Raw genomic sequence first — 21,910 nt, 5'->3', positions numbered from 1 at the left:
CACCACCATCTCACAATGATATGTAAACTATAATTGCAACATAATACTATTTTACAATGATTTAATAAATAAATGAATGAATGTTTTGTTTTGCTGCCTTACCTTCATGTTTCCTTCTGCGGAGCCAGTAATAAAGTAGTCCTCAGTGGAGTCCATTGCGAGAGCTTTAACAGCAGAATCATGTGCTTGAAAGGTATGAAGCAGCTGTCTCTGTCTGATGTCAAAAATGCAGATGAAGCCTTTCCTGCCTCCAGAGATGATGAGCTGCTGCTTGGGTGCATACTGAAGTACTGTGGCCCCACTGTCGTGACAGGGGAAAGCTAAACAAACAAACATTTAGTGAGAATCACTTTGCACACACTATTTACCAACAGTATCTTCTGATGGCAAGGTTTAATCTATTTATATAAAAAATACATTACCCTCTTTTAATAAGATTTGGGCCTAATTGTTAAAACATTAGCAAACACGGTGAACACCACTTGCAGTACATTTGCATTCTCTGTAAGGATATACAGGTAGGTAGACCTTGTTTCTTGTGTTACTTCTTTGATTGCACTGTTATCTTGGTTATGTTAAAGCAGAGCATATTTGCTGGATACAGGCAGACAAAGGGCTGCATTTTGAGCCTGAATGCTCAAAAAACTGTGAGTAATTGTTCATTTAGATAAGAACTTCTGTTAAACTAAATACACTTAAATAAAAATAGGAGGTGTTGCTCATTCATCTATACAGGGGAAATATAGATTTGTATTTTAAACAATGTACTTACCATGTACCAGACTATTATTTGGTGAAACCAGAGTATCCCATAAACACACATTTCTGCAAATGAGAAAAGCAAACAAGCATTACCAGACCTAAAACCAACACTGGTATTAGTTCACATATCTACAGAGCAATTAATATAATTCAAATATGAATGTATTTACTCCAATAATAGTACTTTGAGTTGGTTGTTGCCTTTTCTCATCAATGAATATACAGCAAAACCTTTTATCGGCAATGTATATAATTGTTGATTTAAAGTTGATGCATCAACTTTAACAGAAATAAATACCTGTTGTCACTGGATTGTCCGGTTGTGGCTATGAGGCTGGAGGAGGTGAGGAAGGCAAAGTCACTTGTGGCTTTACTGTGACACTGCCAGCTCTATATTGGAATAAACACAACTGAAATTAAGATCAAGGCGGCTGTTAAACATCGGTGCTAAAGCTTTTAATTATTTATGTTCAAGAGCTTTAGTTGAAGTAAAAAAAAAGTGTGCATGAAATTACCAACATTTGTTTGTAACTAACACAGTCAGACATGAACTAGTCACAAAACAAGCTAATGTAATTAGTCAATAAAGGTTGTTTGGTGTATGTAACAGCAATAAAACCTGATTTAAAATGATAAAAAATGTAAGTGCATGTCTTCTGATTACTTACCAAATAAGGTTTCGGATTAGATGCAGTTTGGTTAACCTGCCAAAGGCTCAAAAACCCTTCTCCGTCCGCAACCCCACACTACAGAAAAACAAACCAATTAATGTCATTTATAAAACAAAAAAATTAAAAAAAAGGATACAAATCCCTGTAAAAAATGTTCTAGTACTAAAAAGGGGTTTAATTGTAATTGAATACTTTGGCCACAATCTTAATCAAGTTTAAAAAGTAAATGAAGAAACAAATACTTCTATTTAATTAAACAAATTAAATAAAACCGCACTCTATTAAGATGAAAAGGAAAGGCGCACAAAGGCAACATTCAGCACAGGAAAGTCTTAATTTCCCCACTCTTAACAATAATAGGCATTAGTGTCAAATGCAGATTACATCAGTTTATACACAAATGGGATGAAACTAATTTCCCTGATGGCCTATTTTTGTTTCCACGTGAACTCCTCCTTTTCCCAAGAAGAATCAGAATCATACTGCAAACTGGAAGCAACCAAAGGCATACAATTTAACAAATGACATGTATAGGACATTCATTCTGACTATTATCAATTTTATTAAATCATTTCATTACTGTATTTTTTTCATTTCAAAAGGTATTAAATGAAGTGAAGTTCACAATGAATGTTTTAAGAATTTACCTTGTTGCCTTGGGAATTGAAGTACAATCGTGTAACCCTAGCATTGCCAGCTTGGCGAAAACATATAAGTTGCTGTGGACGACCCCATTCAAACATCCGTACGCTTCCATCCTGGGCTCCAGTTAAATCTAATTTAAAAAAGTGGGAAGCACAAAAACAGTTCTTCAACTATTAAAACAGGACCCAATTGGTAGCCATTTTAAAATCTATAAACAGGAGAATAAATAAAAGTCTTATGCACTTATAGAAATTGTATACTTACAGTACTGGTAAACTGGATGTGATGTCATTCTTTTCACATTATTCAAGTTTCTTTTCATGATCTGCAATTTAAGAATACATAAAGTCTTACTAAAAGTATGTTTTATTAAAAAAAAAAAAACAGCCGTTCATCCCCAGTTGATGAATATACAATGTATAAATGTTACAGAAATAAAACTTAAAATCAAATTTCAAAAGCAGGGGCTTTGAAAACAAATCTCTGCATACGGTGCACAAAAATAAAAGACAATGAAGTATTTACATACCACATTAGCGCCTGTGCTTGTTTGCCCACTGCCTAACCAGGGCATCGATGCAGACGCAGGCATCTGACTGGGTGCAAATGGAGGTGCACTTGCCTGGGCAATGTTTGTATGGGAGGAGCGATGATCAAGATCATCAGAGCTGTACAAAACATAAGTCAGTATTGTACTTAGAATTGCTTTATATCTACAAAATTATGAAAGACACTTTGCCGACCTCGTGCCACTTTTGATTTTAACATATCAAGTGGGTCAACAAGGTAACTATAGAATAGAGCTTAATATAGAGTTATTTAGATAATTGAAACAGGACCACGGGTACCTTCTGGACTCTTTGTCAAACTCTTCTCCAATCCAGGTGTATGGTTGCGCAGCTAAAAGAGCAGAGGCATCAATTTCCTGCACATCATGTGTAGAAGCTAGCACAATTTCATTATTACTGGCCTGTAAAGAAAAAAGCAAGGCATTTCATTATTGACAGACCAAAGACTTTCAGAACACTGATAAATAATGTAGTCCAATATAAAAATATATATACCTTATTGACTGCAAAGGCCATTATAATATCGGATTCCTTGTGAATGATTTTAGCTTTTCCACCTGGATAACCAAGGTCTGCCTCCACCTAAAAGACATTGTATTACAACACTGCTATTGAGAGATTTATACACATTTACACAAGTACCATTACAATACAGTGAAAAATATGTATTAACAAAATACATAAATAACATGCAAAATAGCTATGCAGGTGTCTTTTTAATTAAATAAGGTGCTGTAGGATTTAAAAATGCATGCCAATCACTATATCCAAAGACAAACAATTACGCACAGGGTAGTGAAGTTTGCAAGTGAAAAGAAGCAGCATGCTTTTAATATAGTCTCAGTGTTACCCAATCGATTTGCCAATATCAAGCTACACATCAGTGTAGTATATGTTTTTTTTATTAAAGAAAGTGTTTCCCACTCGGTTAGTAGAAGTGATGTGTTATTTTATACTAATGATCAAGCCAGCAAAAGCTATTGAATATCAGGCATCTGCTAAAGGTGAGGTTCTGGGCAAAGAGTTACTACCTTGCTGGTTTTGCCATCTTCTGCTATGCAGTTTTGTTTGAGTTGGTCCACATGGTCTTCTAATGACTACACAATATAGCACACAAGTCACAACACAAAACACATGCACAAAAACAAAACATGAAAATGAAAAGGGTTCCAGGCTGCATAAAAGGCACACATATGGGCAATATGTTATAGTTAGGCTTGCTACTTTTCGATTGTAATCGGTAAAGCTAGTTAAACGTCGAATTCCCCAAAAATAGACTGAAATAAATTTATATAGGATAAACGTTGGTAAAACCACTCGCTATTTTTTTTTTCTTACCAAAAATAATATTTTAAGAAATCATCTTGTCTGTGTAGTTTTTATACTTGCTGTCTGTCCCGTCTCCGTTCCGCTCTGAATGGCTAGGGGTCACTGTCAGTCAAATCAGTGGTTCCTTAATAGGCTGGTGTAGTTTCACCGTCAGTCATTTTATCCTGTCCTGACAGATCTAGTTGGCTGAAGCGGTTCTAGAATGCTCTCATTTGTTTAAATGACTGTCAATCATCAGGCAGACTGTGCACTTTCATTTGCCAGCTATAGCCTGTCAATCAAAGCGCCTACTTTAAAATTAGCGGGTTAAGGTGTAGGTAAGCATTTGCTATTATAGGTATATACGGTGACAGTTACTAGTTTGATTTCAAAATGGGGCGCAAGAGGAAAACACTTAGAGTATTGTGCACAATACCCTGATCGACGGCAGAAGTCTCCGCGGCAGGACTAAGCGGGCCAGTCTGCCTTGCCTCCAGTGAGTCCAGCTGTGCTTAAGGAGAGAGGCGGAGCTCGGAATAAGTGCAAGTTAGTTCTGTTCAACTCACCAATGTTTTGTTCTGTTTGTGCATATTGTTTTTACTTGTAAATGTATGCTATAAAAGTCTGTGTAATACACTTTATATGATGCGTTTTGTAAGGTTTATTCGAGACATTTTTTAAGTTTGTGTGGGATCTATATCTATACAAGGTATAGCTCTGCTGTGACCAAATGTCATTTCAATTAGAATGTTGGTAACCATGGTTTTGTTGCATGTAGAATATGATAAAGGGGTTTCTCTAAATTAGACATTTCTCAATGGCATAAAAAGTATGGGTCTTTTTTTAAGCATAAAGGTCGATTTCACCCATGCTCTGCTTGAATTGAAAAATAAAGATCGAAAAAAAACCCCGTAAATTTTCAAAAATAAGTCGATTTGGCAAAAAAATAAAAATCGAATAGTAGCAAGCCTAGTTATAATATACACTTAACAGCGGTGAATTCTTACCAGTGGATATTTCACAGCTTTCTGAATCATTACATGTGGCTTTGTAGTATTTGGTCACAGCCATGGAATACATGTTATACTTTGCCATATGATGATGTGTATCTACATCACTTACCTTTACCTCACAAAGTATTTGTGTGTATGCATGTGCACATATATGCATAGCACAAACATACTGGTGCTTACAGGTCTTTTTTTGACAAACTCATCCTACAAGGCAACTCTGATACCATCTGTCTATGAAGATTAATCCGTTTTTTTCCTTAATTAAGGTGAGAATTCATTCACTGTATAAATACACTAGAATAGTAAATTTACAAAATTAGAAAAAAAAAAAAATGTTTTGGAAATAGTTGGTCTACCGTATTCCTTCGAATTTAAGATGCACTTTTTAAACCATTTTTTTTTTCTTCTTAAAAAAAGTCCTGCATCTTAAATTCGAGTACAGTGATGCGTTTATTAATAAAAATCGCCAACAAAAGACGTGACGGCCGAGGACACAAACAGAAGCATGACTGGCTGCCGAGAAAAGACGAACAAATACGTTACTGCGCAATCTCGAATCATCCATGACATACTGGCAGCCCGTTTCAAAGAAGCATCATTAGCTTCATGAGGAATTAGAATTACAATTTCAGCGTTTCGTTACTAGGCTCCGTTCTAACAAACAGTACCAGCTTGCACAGATCTGAAATGCTGATCGGACCCCGGTGTTTTCTGTCATGCCAAGCAATACCACAGTTCACAAAAAGGGAGAAAAAAAGGTAATTTGCGCTTAAATTCGAGGGCATCTTAAATTTGAAGGAATACGGTATATTTAAATTTGAACATAGTTGCCTGATCACTTCTATAAAGATCCAAATAAAATTACAGTAAGGTCTTCTTATAAGAGGTTATTAAAGAAATGAAAACAAGAAATAAAAAATAAAATATTAAAAAAAAAAAAAATTTGACACCACAGTTACCTCACTCTGCTTCCTCTTTTTGGTGAAAATGTAGCGAATAAATGTGTCTTGAAGAACGTCTTGTTTCACAAGGAAATGCCACAGCCGTTTAACAGGAAAAGCTAAATAATGCTTAGCCCTAGGAAAACAATTGCATTATATTTTAACAAGGCAATAATGTATGCAATGTTGCATCTTTTAGCTTTCCACTGCCTTGAATATAAGAAGCCTAAATATTGTAATATATGTATTCATTATAAAATTAGAAAGTGTGAGGAAATGTTTCAGAGCTACAGTTCCAGAAAGTAAAAGTTTAAACATCATGAAATAACATTTATAAATCATTAAAATACACAATATGTATTTAGAGATTTGTATAGGAAAAACATGCCTTAAAAGACCACTATCATTTTTATCACAACTTACTTGAAAGGGGTGTTGTCTGGCTCAAGCATGGCTTTGTGTCTTAATATCGCTGGTCCCCCTCCAGCACTGATGTCACTTGGATAGGTGTTTATGTAATTTGGTGGAGGGCCGTCAAACTTGTTAATTTTTTCAAGAAGAATCTGCTCCCAGTTTTCCAAAGTTTTTATAACAGCATTGCCCAAAGGTGAGGTTACAGGAAGTTCTAAAATAAAAGGAGGTACCTTTTCAATACTCAATGCAAGAGTTAGGGTGCAATGGGTATCGGCCATCTCCTACATTAACAGAATTACAACTTTATAGAACAGAAGCAAAAGATACAAACTTCAGAAAAAAATACATAATGGTAAATGGATTTGTATTAAACTTGGTCCAGGGAACTAAATTAGTCATGTCACTTGATCAACAACAAGCAAAATATTTGTAAGGGAAATACATACATTTTATCCATACCCATGGAAAAAGGCAATTGTGGAAGTACAATACCTGAAAACTCCAGTCCTGCAACAGGAAAGAAATTCTTCACATTGTGTAGCGCCAACTTGACCAGTACTAATCGCAACAGTGCCCAACTGTGGAAAACGCATACAACATGAGAATTCTAGCTGAAAGTATTTTAGAATTAATAGGATTTTAATCAACAACTTCTACAAACAATGGGCACAGAACAAATTAGTTTTCAGCCATTTATCAGCAATCTCACTACATAGAAAGGCATTGGCACAATAGATAACCTGTATGAATTAGGATCCGAGTGCTCCATTATTTGAGTGTCGGAAAGGAAGGCATCGTCATCATCCTCATCATCACTTGGAAGACTTTCATCGGAATCATACAAAGCACCGCTATCAGATAGAGGAAGAAATGGCTACAAAGAAAACAAGAATGTGTGTGTGAGTGGTGATGTAACAGCAGCTGTTAAGACACCATGAAAGATACAAAAAATACTTCTCATCGCAACCATGATGTTAAAATCATCTGCGTGACCAGTAACACACAAGAAGGTGCGGTTTGTAGTGATACTGTAGAACCCGCGCCTTAAGTTTGTTGTGGCATGAAATGCAGCCTTGCCTTCAAGTGTGTTATTGTGCTTATAACATGGATCATTATGGACATAGAACACTGGGACTGGAATGTCAGCAGCCAATCAGCATGTAGGCATGTTCAAGCCATTTTATAAATATAAGTTTAATAGTCATTGGGCTTCTTTGGTCTGCTAAACAGATAGATGCATAGATATTAGGAAAAGCATCTTTGTTTAAACGATAAATACCTAACATTTAAAAAGCAGTAAAAGTTAAACAAGTAGTTCCTACTTTTGCTACAAAGTAATCCCACATGCTGAGTTCTGGGGGGACAAACTTCTCTTTGTAGGTTGGCCTCTCTGCAGGTACAGGTGGAGGAACCACAGTTTCTTTCACTGGCCTGCCAGGCACTAGCATTCTCATATTGAATCTACGACGATGCTTATCAATTTCTTCTGTGCGAGCAGGAGGAGCTGGAGGAGAAAGAAACACAAATTCAGTAAAATAAAAAAAAACTTAAATAGAAATAATAATACATGTAGACACACGCAGTTTTAAAATGTACAGTGCATTTTGTCTATGACCTAAAATGTTTATTTTCCTGTCACACAGTGTTTAATACATTATATAAAGTGATCAGATACAAAACACAAGAGAGTAAATTAAAACAGTTTGTGAAACTATATACCGGTATATATACCCCCCCCCCCCACATTATATATATATATATATATATATATATATATATATATATATATATATATATATATATATATTATTTTTTTTTTTGTAGAACTGCCGACCGCCCATTGCATTGGTTTCTGAGGACACTTGAATACAAAAGGATTTCTGTAAATACCATCTAATAACTCATCACTTCACAAAAAAGGAACACTGCACTGGTGTGCTTACAAACCTTCCGTACTGTCCTGAGTCATTACATCAGGGACCACTGTGGCTAACAATCACAGTTGGAAAAAACATATGAAACAGAACAATGAAATGCAGTAAAAACAAACAAGGTAAGTCTTACGCTGTATGAACAGAAATAAGGGGATTACACAACACAAACTTTAAACTGTGTTAATAAAATTGTTGTTTTTTTTTACAATAATATCTTTAAAAAGTTTATAAAGCTGTATTAAATTATGCTACATTACTGTATTGATATTTTAAATTGGGTTACCAATAAACTGGTCCTTGTAACAATGTCCCGAGTTAGAAAATACATCTGATAAACACTTTTATTTATTTATAATAGTTTACACATACTGTATTTTATTTTGATAAATAAGCAATTAAAAACACACTTGCAAATTAAAGAAAACATGTCAAATCGCAACAAAAAACAAATCACAGCTATGCTTCATATTAAATGAAACTAACATGTACAGCTGTACTGCTCATGTATGTCTCACATTTAACATTACCTATCTATCTATCCATCTATCTATTTTATTAGACACGTTTCTGAAAGCAATGAACAATATAATTATCTAGAGTAAATGTTTAGAGGGGAAAAAAGGTTTTCAATACTGCTTATTTAATTTAAGATCAGGATTTCTTTTATTTTTGTAATCTCTATATATGGGAAAACCACCACTGCACAGCAACCAACACCTCTTTTACTCACACATCTGCTCAGAGGATTCTTCTGAGGAAGACTCAATGGCACTCGCAGAAGCAGATAAAGTGGTTTGTAATGCAGCCTGCGGCTCAGTAATTGAGGGTATAATTTGCTCTGGCCCTACCACAGGCAATGGTTCTCTTTTACCTGTATTCAGTACATTTTGCAAAGTAAAACCCATGTTCAAAATGATGCATTTGAATAGTTACTACATTTTACAAATGTATTTTTACTTCAAAAGCCTTTTTTTCTTTTAAATTCTGTTATTCATTCATTCATGCATTCAACTACACATGCATACAACTCCCAGGATTCTGCTATCAGTTGCTAAAGAATGTCCTTTCATCACAATTGCATACGCGGCCTAGATATTTAAAAGTGCACAGGAAATGAGACATACAGAAAGGTCAGACAGACAGATATGCAGACAAACGACTCCACTATATCACTGAGGGATAACAAGTTAACCAAGCCCCTTTTGTTACATTTAAGGAATATTAACCATAACAATATAAAACCCTCACCTGGTGCAATTTCTGGTGACCTTTTAGGCTTTACTATCAGTTTTGCTCCTCCGCCAAACACTGCCGCCCACATTCTATTATTCAGAGGATGGGCAGCTAATCGAAAAAGTTCATTGCTTGAATGGGTGGCAAGGCCATGGATCAACAGACTGAGGTAGACAGCCACAACTGCTTCACATAACAATACATTCAGCTTGGGCCGATCCTCATCCTGAGCGGACTTTAAAAGGTTAATGAGTGATGCGACACCTGCAGATATAAATACATAATAAATCAACCTCGTTTACCAACATGGAAACGAAATGCATACTATCCAAGAAATCCTGCCACTCTCACCAGTGGTCTTGTCCATTCTTATCTATTCTTCATGATAAAGTCCAAGTATATAATTTATCTTGATGGTGTTGAAATAAGACTACCATTGCGTAGTAATTTCAGACATTCCAGGTCTTAATGTCAGCTTAATTAGAGACTCCTGAATGTCTTAGTTACCTATACTTGGTAATTCAGCTCATGGTAAAACCTGGAATGGCAGCCTTATTTCCATCCCTGAGTCAGAAATTCTTAGAATCTGACTTGAAATCCACAATACATTATGGGTGAATACAAGCTGGTATGCACCACTTGAGAACAGAGTAGCTAAAAAGCCCACTGATGGGCAGCCACTCTGCCCCCTTGTGGTGTTATACCAGCTTCTCCTGTACAGTAATATGTCAGTCATATATCCTGCTGCATCTTGCCTGTGTAACTTACTTAAAGTGACCATTTAACTCAATATTCTCTCTGGAAAAATATGTATTTTAAAATGTCCCATTAATAGCACACTGCCTATTTTAGTCCATTTGTAAAAAAAAAAAACATATATTTAAACACTGGACAATTAATTCACTTGATTTGCAAATAAAACAGAAAATATACTTTAAGCAACTACACTGAGATTATGACAAATACATTAAATGAAATACCGTGCACCGTTCAGTAAAGCAGGTAAAGGGTTTGTCATCTCACCTGGCCACTGGGCAGGAAGAGAGCTTGGTGTTGCATGTTCCTCGATGCTTTCCGTCCGTAATCTCCGTCTTTCACTTAATAATAAGCCTTGATAAATCATTCCTGTGAACTGACTTGTTTCTGTCTGACTGCTTCATTTAACAAACACACACAAAAAACACACAGACAAAAATAATGTCTAACTGCAGAACAATTACACGCCTTGGTTTGTACTGATTAAATGAAGGCAATTACATGTAATACACTGAATGAAAGTAATTAAGGAATTGCAATTACCTGTAGCTGTGACTATCACAGAGTGCTTGATAGATGCAAGCAGAAAGTGAGGCTGCCTGAGTGTGTAATGTGTAAGTCTGCATTAGAAAATATAAAAATCAATGAGTTGAAGAAAAAGTACACATATCACATGTAAACAAAATACCTGTTGAGTAATATTTTGTAAGAAATAAATACAACTTCATATTCAGGGATTTATTTTCAAAACTTGGTAAGTGGATTTTAAATGAATTTTACTTTAATCTTTTAAAGTATAAATCTGCTTTAAATGTTGTATTTCTACTTCAATGTATATTCTGTAAGTTATGCTGTTTGAGTAAATCTGCAGTATAGATTATTATTCAGTTTGGAAAAACTGAAGTGATGATTTTGAATCATATTCACAACATATTCAGTTTTTTAGATTGTGTGATATTCATTAATACATATGAATATCAAACTGATTTCCTCCTCACAATTAACTTTTTTTTTATATATATATATATATATATATATATATATATATATATATATATATATATATATCAAACCATAGACCTGATTGCACTGCTGTATATTTTTCTTTACCTTGTCATCGTGAATGTTTGGATGAGGTGGAGAGTCCATCTGAAGCATAGTATACATAATGTCATGGATATGGTTACTCAGGTGCAAAACTGGGTTGGCAATGACTGTCTTGGTTGCAGCTATGCTTGCAGAAAGTAAAGGCAGTGTTGTTGGCAATGGAAGAGGAGACTGAAGCTGCTTCACTGTGGTTTCCTGTCAAAGTATGGGCACACAAAAAATAAAATATAACTTAAAACTAAATCATATCTGGAAAAAAAAAGAGATATATTTGTAGACATATTTAGGCTGAACTCCCACAACAAGTAAGTGTTTGCCTTACCTGCTGTGACTCTTGCAACAGAAAGATGAGTTCCATTCTTACTGATGCAACACCACCTCCCTGTGCACCATGTAAGCTACAGTAACTCAGAAACACTCGGAGGAGTGCCTGATTCTTTCTCAGCCACCCCTTGCGCCTTTCAGCATGTTCTTGCTTTGCTTGTAACCTCCGACGCTCTAATTGGTGACGTTCGTACGACCCAGCATCAGACTTGTCGTCAGCACCTTCCAGCTCCATTGAATCACTGTCTTTCCATTTGTCCAGTTCATTTGTGGAATCCTTCCCTTCTACTTTATAGTTACAGATTTGATGCAGTGCCCAGATCTCCTTTTCTAACCAGTTGTAAAGTTGAAACCTGAGCTTCCCTCCGTCCACCTCATAACCTGTAGCCAATGTCCTTAGCTCAGTCATCAGTATTTTCAAACATGCTCTGAATTTCAGCTGTTCTGCAATGACATCAACCTCAGATTCTAAGGCAGAATCACCCCTTTTTAGACCTGGAGGTTTTTCTGACCCTGGGCTTGACTCGTCTTTCCGTTTTGTAATCTTTTCATCCGATTTGGAATCCTTCATGGTTAAACCAACATCATCCTCATCCTCCTCATCATCATCTTTGTCATTTTCCCAATCGAGCTGCAATCCATCGTCTTCCAATTTAATGAGAGGTTGGCTCCAGTCAACAGCAGTAGCAGCTTCACCACTGCTTCCCCAGTCTAGAGTAGAGGATGCTGCCCCAGTCTGTGACCAATCCAAGTCACTAGCTCCTCCACCATTTTCTAGTGGCTGTGATGCAATAACATTTGTGTCTTTGCTTAGGGAGGATCCTGTCTTTTTAAAGACTTTTGGTATTTTAGAAAGGACCTCAAGGGCCAGTACAGGGCAACCAACCTTAAAGTGAGCATTTGCAGTTGTAAAGAATAGTTTTCTCTCAATAAGATTGATTTCATCGGCATTGCTTTTCTCAGCTGTAAGTCCTACGGTGGCCAATGACCCTTCTGGTGATGCAAAGTGTCTTCGGATCAGTAGAGGATGGGTTCGTAAATAATTGTAGAAACTGAAGACAACTGGGTTGCAAGATTTCACAATCACATCTGGAAAAGATAATGGGATACTAGGTTTAAAATTATATATATATATATATATATATATATATATATATTTGTTATTGTTTACTATTTGTTATTGTTTACATTCAAATCCATGATTTATTCTTACATGATGTAATGGTGTTCTATATTTTGTGACATCATTTTTACTTCTATCTTTGAATCTGTATTAATTCTAATTAACACTACTTTATATAAACTTATATTTTTATTATATCATGCAATGCTGGCTCTGAGGATCAGTCTAGATTTGGCCTCCCCAGCGCATCAGCATGCACAACTTTTGAATGAATTTTGTTTATTTATTTAAATGTTATATATTATTGAAGTTAATTAGTTCATTCTTTTCTGTTGAGTCCCACTGGCATAATCGTGTTCAGTCTATTTATCCATTTGCTTTCTTTTATTCTTCTATATGTCGCATTGTCTAATTTGAGCTGTTCTAATACTACAAACTTAAAAAGATTTTTTTATTTTTAGGACTATATTGTAAGTAGCGTATTTTGGTGAAGGGTCATGTCAATTGTTTTCAAGTACAATCGTTATGTACTGAATTATGGAAATTGATTTTTGGGTTAGGCTTGCCTCCTTGCAAGGACTCTTGGACCTGAACTGGAGTGACATGAAGTCATTTGCATCTAAAAACAAACTGTATAGCAACAGAACACCACAGCATGAAGCATTTTAAAAACAGTATTGGGAGCATTTTTGTTCTTTATTTGGCCATCCAACCAAATCAGCAGGAATTTAAGTTTTAATTCTGCAGAACAAAGAAACACAGCTCTTGGTAGTATGATTCACCAGTAAAGTGGGCTTTGATGGGTAAAGCAGGTTATGAACAGAAAGTATCAAGATAATTATGGTACCTAGAAATTGATTTGTTTAATGATTCTCTTTCACCCGCTAACAAAAATACGTTACCTGGATTTTCATCATCTTCCTTTGGAATCTGTTCTAATAATGTATCCAGTGCCCTTGTGTAGTCTTTCATTATCCAGAATGACATACTGCGCAGGAAAGGATCAGGGTGTAGTTTACTGCAGATGAAGCCAGTACCATCTTTTAAACAACCTAGTACCCTCTCATTGAGGATACCCTTGTAGGAGGGGGATGTTTCATAATCCGACTCGTACAGACGTGAAACAACCATGGCTAGCTGTATGTCTTCCATTTTCTCAAGACAAACCTTTCAAAGGAAAAACAAAATAAAAATAACAAAACGGTTTATTCATAGTATTTTTATATGTAAATGGCTCACCAGCAAAAACGCCTTTACAATTATAACTGTATTTATAGACAATTACCTCCCATTGACATAACTGTGGCTAACAGTGTTGTCTTTCTCAAAAAACACATTTTATGGTAGTAATATTTAAGCAATGGGAAATTCTTCAAAATGGAACAGCTTTGAGAGTATCCTATGTTTAATTTTTTATATTAATATATATATAAAAAAATAGTTAAATTAAATGTGTACTATAATTTGGTGGTCTTTCTAATACTAAATCAAAAGTCTCTATGTGCGGTTCTTTATCAAAACAAGAATAGTAGCAATTATTTTTACTTTTAGTTGTATACCTGCTCAACAAAAAGAGCCATAATGTTGGACAGCCATATCAAAATATGGCATATCCTAATGTTTTGACTATATATTTAAGCTTACTGCCCAAGGTAAACCAACAAAGGCATTTGTTAGTACATGTAGTGCATTATCCTAATAGTTTAGACTATGATTTTTCCTGGATATTTAAAGGTTCAAGGTAAAAAAAAAGATAGACATTACATGAGAGTGACGATTTATATATACATATGAAAAAAAGAAATTCTAAAAAGATTTCATGGTCAGCCAATTATGAAAACCCAGTCAGATTACAATTTTCCAAAACCGGTTCTTAGCCAAAACGATGAAGACAAAACATAACTTTACGTACATACATTCTGTCTGGGTGGTCCCACTATAATTTTGAAACGTGTTACATAAGATTTTTTTTTTTTTTTTTTTTTTACCTCAATAGCATCTTTCAAAGAGCCAGCCAGTAAAAAGAAGGCTGCAGCCTGCTCAAAGCGCTGTTTTCCCAGTAAAGAAAAGGCATTTTTTAAAGCTGCTTTGCGCCATCTATCTTCATTGAAGTTGTGGCTGAAAAACTGTGTCATCTTATCGTCATGCTGAGACCTGGTAAGAAAACAGATGTGTACGTATTAGAGTGAACCATTTCACAACTGGGGGAGGTCTGGGGGTAAAAGTTATGTTTGTACAAAAACTCAAATATTTTTCATTATCAACCTATTCCTGAGTGCAATCTTCATTTGTGTGACTTATAAGAAGTTAATACTTTGTGTGTAGGGTTTCTGTCATTGTGTAAAAATACTCTCCCGGCCAGAACCTCTAGCTCTAACTGCATGAGATTACATCTTATACAATCAGAGACGCCCTATGCAACGTATTAACTTAGATTAATAAACACACGCATGGCAATCAACATTTATGTTCTAAAAAAAGCAACACCAGTTTAACCCTAGTAAAATTATATTCCTGCAAAAACCTCAAACAATAAATAGACAAAAAAAGTTGAAAAAGATAAAAAATAATTAAAAAACCCCAGCAACATAGTAATTAGATGGAACAGCTCAAAAACTCACCTAAACAGCCCCCAAAGAACCGCTTTCTTCTTTATAGCGAGATAAAACAAGGCAGCATCTAATGGATCATTTTTCCTTTGAAATGCAGTTTTCGCAACCTACAAGTATAATATATTAAATAAGTTGGCATAATCAATATTATATATATATATATATATATATATATATATATATATATATATATATATATATATATACACACATACACACACATACACACAGTATATACACACACACACCCACCCACCCACCCACAGCGGTAGTCAAAAGTTTACATACCCCAATGGAAATTTATAATTTCTAGAAATTTCTTGAAAACAAATTTTGGAAAACATTTTGCTTTTGTGGATGAGGAAAAAAAAGTTACAAGAAATAGATGTCTACAATTATTTATTTCAGCAATTTTTGGGCAAAACTCCAAAAATGCTAATTCTAAAGAATTCATACCCTGACAAAGAAAATGAAATGAATAGCTAGTTGAGGCACCTTTAGCAATAATAACCTCTTTTAAACAATTAGGATATTTGTCAACGAGCTTTTGGCATGATTCTTTAGTGATTTTCGACCATTCTTCAATGCAAAATTGTTACAGTTCATTGAAATTCCGAGGACATTGATGTGTGCTTTGGATGGTTGTTGTGTTGGAATGTCCAGTTGCACTTTAAACCAAGTTTTGTAGTGGAGGGTTTCAGATGATTGGGCAATATCTTTTGGTATGCTATGGTATCCATGTTACCATGTATTGGAACTAAATTTCCTGTGCCATTAGAGGAAAAACAGCCCCATAGAAGGATATTACCACCTCCATGCTTGACAGAAGGTATGGTGTTCTTTTCTTTGTACGCCTCACCAGACTTTCTCCAAACGTAGACTACTGGCGTGACCAAATAGCTCGATTTTTGTTTCATTTTGTTTGAGCATTTTCAAGACTTTTCTAGAATTAGGTTCTGCATTATCATATTGAAATTTCTAGCACCTTGTAGACAATACTATCATAGCATCAAAGGGCATTAATACATTTGAATTAGCATTTTTTGAGTTTTGCAAAATAATTGCTGAAATAAATAAATTGTATTGTCTTGTAACTTTTTCCTCATCCACAAAAGCAAAACTTTTGCTACAAAAGATTTTTCCTAAAATTCTTTGTTTGAGAAATGTCTGGAAATTATAAAATTTCCATTGGGGTATGTAACTGTGTGTGTGTATATATATATATAATTTGTCAATTTCTATTGAATGATAACTATAAATCAAACTTGACAGAGTACCTTCAAGTACAGTTCAACCAAATGTGAAGTCAATATAACTGTTTGGGTTCTATCTTCCAGAGAGCCATATTAGATCCATAGGTAAGGTCTCTATAAACCCCCCAGGTATGAAGTCTGTATCGCTTTAGGTTTCTGATGCGAGTAAAGTCTTTATGGATATGCTTTAATATAAATCTGGAATTCAAATTACCTTCTCAATGGTCCTTCGTAGTGTATTTATATTTCGAACCCACCAGCCAACTCCCATGGCTCGCAACTCAGGCCACTGTGGATCTCCTCTTTGCATTGCTGGGATCATATTCAGCATTTCATCTTCTGCCTCAGAGTGAAAAGCCCAAGCAAAATGACAGGTAGAAACACCTGCAAAGACACAATGAGGAATTAAAATACACATTCTGCAAATACAAGATATTGAAGGGTGGTTAGCACATTTTATTTGAAATATGAGACAGAAGAGCATTGCTCACAGCTGGGCGCTGCTCAAATAACAGATGTGCTGCTCACCATACTGAAGTTTGGATAATGTTTTACTACGGAATGCATATAATGAATAAAATGCATACCTTGGTGTAACAGCTGCAAGCGGTATAAAGGGGGTAGTGATGTCAGCAAACATGTATGCAAGCGCATGGCTAGCAAATACCGGAGACCACATTCATCAATCGTTTCCCCTCCTGCACATGAAATAAAATTGAAAAACCAGGTTATATAAAGCAGATTCATAGTATAGAATCTCCAGGGTGTCCACATGCCAATGGTAATTTAAACATCTCAACCCCAGATTAAAAATGTGGTAAATATCCAATAAGAATGTACTTCACAGAATACAGTAAGTGCATTTTTTTTTTACAAAATAATCAAAATAGTGATCATTAAAAGTTAAAATTACAATATAAGGACAATTGTTTATAAACTATAAACCTGACTGGCAGACTTTTTACAGTTAACTGCATCTAAGCCATGTCCCGACTGACGTCCTTGACGTCTGCTTCTGTGCTCCTCAGGAATGTTTATTGAAAGTGCTGGTACTTTATGTTCTGGGTCTGTTCTGGACCATATACCAAAAGACTAAATAATTATATTTCCTAAGGTAAAATTATAAGGCAGAGAAGGCTTAGATTTATATTTTGTTTTATTTGACTTCTCTTGTTATGTATATACATATGTTAGCATCATTCATTTATTTTGACTGAAAAAAAGATAATTATTTGTTCTGTAGCGAGTGCCTAAGTGAATTTATATTGTTAGGCTTCTAATCAGATTTTTAATTGAGAGGTTACATATCCTGCCTTTGCCCTTTTCACAGAGCTTTCATGATTTTGTACTGTTCTGATTTTGTACTATTTTTTATTCGAATCACTTTTACATACTACTAAGGAACTCTCATCATTCTCTTGATATGAATTCTATTGCTGAAGGACAACAACTGTGAAGAGACTATTTAGTAAACTTACTAACCTGTACAACTTTTTTCTCTGCTTCCGCCAACTTCAGTGCTTGTTGTAGCCACAGTGTCAGCCAATGCGACCAGAAACATCTGCTCAAGGCGAGTTAGCCCTGGTAAACTAGAATGCATCAGATGGCTTGATAAAACTCGAGCATGCTCTGGGCCAAAGTATGTCAGGCCATATTGTGACAAATTAATAACTCTGGATTTACTTTCTCTTTTTTCAGTAGCAAAGCTAACAAAGTCATCAGTGGTTACAGCTTGAACCTGAAACAGGTCTTCGTATTGATCTCCCGATAGCTTTCGTTGACTCTCGGAGCCTTTGCGCACTTTCCCACTTTCGTCTGCAATTTTATAGGATGTGTCCAAGTCAGCAGACAGCAAGGCATATAATGGCAATGGCGGAATTGAGTCAATTTCAGTGTAGTCACGGACACCATCTCTTCCAGCTATGATTGTGTCCTTTGCTGTACTGCCACTTACACTGATGGTCCGAGAAAGGTGTCGCCTGGCTCCTCCTTCTCCTGCCTCTGTATCTCTCACAATCGCCACCTCGCCAGCAATGCATTTCACCAAATGAGAAAGAATGGCTTTTGCTCTGCGAACTTTCCCTAAGTCCATGAGCTCCAAGAGTTGAGTGGGATGGTACTGGGGAAGAGTAGGTGAAAGAGAATGTGCAGCTTCAAACAGACCCCCATCTTGAAGAACAGTAGGAGCTGCGAAAGCATCACCTGCAGTAGCAGGTCCATCAAAAACACTGTGCTTCATTGCACAGGCTTTTGTGTCAAATCCTCTTGAGTCGACTTGGCCTGCTATGTTTTCAGAAGACGATGGACTGTCACTCTCAGTTTCACCAGAGCGTTTCTTGTCTTGTTTCCACTGAGCATAGACATGCATTTCGCAGTCCATTCCTATTACTAGTATTCCATCCCTTACCCAAGACAGTGACACTGGTAAGGAAGGTGTGCCATCCACTGAGGATACCAAGTCCACTGATCTCAGAAGGATCCACTTGGATTTTATTCCTTGCTTAATGCTTCCACCTAGTGGTAGAGTAATGACAGCAACACCATCCTTGCTGCTGGTTTGTTCATTTACAATGCCAGAAATTCTGCCATACATCAATATGCTGGATCCGACCCCCACAGTCAGTATGTGTGAGCCGTCTTCTTTGGATAACCAATCAAGGTGAACAAAATGTTTTATATTTGGAGTCAGGTGATGGTCTTTGTTAAGGTACAAATCTGACTTGCTATATACACACAAGTTACTGTCAACACTGACCCTGGGGTCCAGGGCATTTCCCACATTTGCTAAATCATCTAAGTGAATAGTCTGCTCTAACACCCACTCAGATCCTCCCGTTGACTCGCATTCAAATATAGACACGTGCATTGAGAACTCTTTCGATATACAACCATTGCTTTGCTTTAGCTGTTTAAAAGCAACTGCAAGGCGACCAGTATAAGAACAGCTGACAGCCACTGGCCTCCCAGGAACACACACAGCACTGTTGCTGTCATCTTCTTCATTCATTAAAGACCATGGTTCCCATCGGTAAGTGCGCCCTTCTTCAGGATCTTCATAACTTGGATCAATTTCCACAATGCAGTGCCAGAACCTGATCTTACTGTCGGAGCAGGTTGTCACTATTAAATAGGGAGCGAGACAGATTGGGTAAATTGACGAGGAGCTAAGATGCCCTTTAAAAACAAAAGAAAAAGGGGGGAATGTAACCACAATAAGTAAACCTTAAAAACAATACATAATATATAAAAAGGTAATTAGAAATATGTTCAAATTTGGACTATAAATTCATCAACAATCTGAACCAAGATCATATTGCTAGCTGAGAGCAAGAACATGTAACAAATAAAAATCATTATTTTAATACAAGATAATTTAAATATATATTTTAAATATGTAATTATATTGTACCATATACATTAAAAAAAAAAAAAAGTAGTTTAGATGTTATGCTCTCAGACAGCAATACATAGTTTTATTTACTTGATTTAAATCGATCATTTTAACCAAAATAAAATACCTGCTGAAGGTGTTGCACGGATAACTTCGACGTCATTGGGAAGATCCAGCGGTTGGCTGTATACTAATTTGGAACTCAGGATGAGCTTGCTGGCAGACTGGAGATTAGCTGTTGAAGAAGAGCGTGGAAGAGGGCTTTGGCCGGGGGAGGAATCTGGAGAAGACTCTGCATTGTTTTGCTGTGGAACAGTGAGCTTGTTCTCAAATGTCTGCTCAGGTGTCGTATTACCTTCAACAACAAGTAAACAGGAGGTTTATCTGTAAAACCTTTATATATTGTTCATTATACAGTTGTTAATTGAAATCAGGTTTTTAACCACAGTCATCACATTAACAGGTTTTACAACAGATTATTGATAGCTTAAACAATGTTCAACTACAGTAATCTGACGCGTATCGGCCTGTCACATATCCACCCTAACCGTTTATCCGCCATGATCAATCTCTTTATTATTATTATTATTATTATTTATTTCTTAGCAGACGCCCTTATCCAGGGCGACTTACAATCGCAAGCAAATACAAATACATTCAAGTGTTACAATATAAGTCATACAATAGAACAAGAAATACAATAATTCTCAAGTGTGACAAAGTTTAGCAACGTTAGTTTATTATTGAACAGAGAAGATTAGTTCACAGATTGTAGATCCTATCAAAGTTTTCATACACTGTGTTGTATGTGCTCCGTGCGCAATCACTGCTGGTAGTGTTGACATGTAAATAAATCCTGTTCGCCTGTGGGGCGTATAAACTTCAACCTTCGTCTCGATCTCCTGCCTGTCACTCAGCAGCGAATGCAGGCAACCACATGGCAGACGGCTCCTCTGTCACAAGCATGGATACCCTGTATTTTTCTAAACAAGGGATTTAGGGGAGCTCCTTAATAAAAGCTGAATCTCAAAACAATAATTGTGTGAATATAGTAATTGTTACAGCTGTGTATAATGGTATTTAAAACAGTGTTAATTTATCTGCCCTTACTCTGGTCCCACTGCAGTCGGATACGCGACGGATTACTTTATTATCTCATGACTTGTATTTCAAATATTGCAAAGTTTATTTAAAGAAAGCTACACTTCACAGAAGCCAAAAAAAAAAAAAAACACTTATTAATGCAAGTACTTACTGGAACAAGCCTGCACAGATTTTAAATGGAGATGCCACATTTGAAGAACAGAACGTCTATTGCTGTCCTTTGCAATTACCACAAGAAAAAACGTTTCTGAAAATAGTGGAGGGCGGTACCCTGTAAAATTGAAAATGTTATTAAAAATACAAATGTGAGCATTCAAATTTATTAACAATGTTGTTTGAAACATGTTGAGAGCCCAGGCAACAGAATATGTCATCGGCAGTCTTACAAAACCTTATATCTCCACGTGTATCTGACATAATACAGTACTGTACAGCAAAACTAAAAATTCATCACAAACTTGGTATTCAATGGTGTCACCTTTTTTATGTAAAGGTCTGTTACCCTCACAATTACTGTACTCCCTGACCAATTCATGGATATAGATTTAACCACCCTCATATATTTATACAATTTCCAAACTCGTCAATTTGACTTCATTGTAATGTTATTTTACATTTACTGAACAAAAGCAGAGTTGTATATGTAAACACTGATTTTAAAAAATAATACAAGGAAATAACAAAACAACAACTTTTAATCATTTTAAAACTTAGAAATAATCTTTGCAAGTCATAAGATATGTATAACCT

At 35.8% G+C, this 21,910-nt stretch overlaps 1 protein-coding gene across 5 annotated transcripts in view; it reads right to left on the bottom strand.

Annotated features, from left to right (window-relative positions):
* LOC117427893 (dmX-like protein 2) overlaps window positions 1–21,910 on the bottom strand; it is a 35,732-nt gene that overhangs the window by 1,769 nt on the left and 12,053 nt on the right. For 2 of the 5 annotated variants that reach the window (XM_058995139.1, XM_058995141.1), the window contains exons 16-43: window positions 21,312–21,431; window positions 20,184–20,411; window positions 18,148–19,839; window positions 17,253–17,363; window positions 16,880–17,049; window positions 15,422–15,519; window positions 14,789–14,954; window positions 13,703–13,967; window positions 11,676–12,766; window positions 11,357–11,548; window positions 10,790–10,866; window positions 10,514–10,644; window positions 9,506–9,754; window positions 7,646–7,827; window positions 7,064–7,197; window positions 6,816–6,901; window positions 6,333–6,534; window positions 5,928–6,045; window positions 3,679–3,744; window positions 3,143–3,229; window positions 2,927–3,048; window positions 2,608–2,746; window positions 2,343–2,403; window positions 2,081–2,208; window positions 1,431–1,508; window positions 1,061–1,152; window positions 773–825; window positions 103–320 (exon numbers count right to left, since the gene is read on the bottom strand). In XM_058995139.1, coding sequence (XP_058851122.1) covers window positions 103–320; window positions 773–825; window positions 1,061–1,152; window positions 1,431–1,508; window positions 2,081–2,208; window positions 2,343–2,403; window positions 2,608–2,746; window positions 2,927–3,048; window positions 3,143–3,229; window positions 3,679–3,744; window positions 5,928–6,045; window positions 6,333–6,534; window positions 6,816–6,901; window positions 7,064–7,197; window positions 7,646–7,827; window positions 9,506–9,754; window positions 10,514–10,644; window positions 10,790–10,866; window positions 11,357–11,548; window positions 11,676–12,766; window positions 13,703–13,967; window positions 14,789–14,954; window positions 15,422–15,519; window positions 16,880–17,049; window positions 17,253–17,363; window positions 18,148–19,839; window positions 20,184–20,411; window positions 21,312–21,431 — 6,356 coding nt within the window. The remainder of the gene's footprint in view (window positions 1–102; window positions 321–772; window positions 826–1,060; window positions 1,153–1,430; window positions 1,509–2,080; window positions 2,209–2,342; window positions 2,404–2,607; window positions 2,747–2,926; window positions 3,049–3,142; window positions 3,230–3,678; window positions 3,745–5,927; window positions 6,046–6,332; window positions 6,535–6,815; window positions 6,902–7,063; window positions 7,198–7,645; window positions 7,828–9,505; window positions 9,755–10,513; window positions 10,645–10,789; window positions 10,867–11,356; window positions 11,549–11,675; window positions 12,767–13,702; window positions 13,968–14,788; window positions 14,955–15,421; window positions 15,520–16,879; window positions 17,050–17,252; window positions 17,364–18,147; window positions 19,840–20,183; window positions 20,412–21,311; window positions 21,432–21,910) is intronic. The other 3 variants (XM_058995140.1, XM_058995143.1, XM_058995142.1) reach the window with 3 other exon arrangements.

This window comes from Acipenser ruthenus, chromosome 21 (genome assembly GCF_902713425.1).
Source record: "Acipenser ruthenus chromosome 21, fAciRut3.2 maternal haplotype, whole genome shotgun sequence".
NCBI classification, from domain to species: Eukaryota; Metazoa; Chordata; class Actinopteri; order Acipenseriformes; family Acipenseridae; genus Acipenser; species Acipenser ruthenus.
This window is presented reverse-complemented; position numbering and strand designations above follow the sequence as displayed.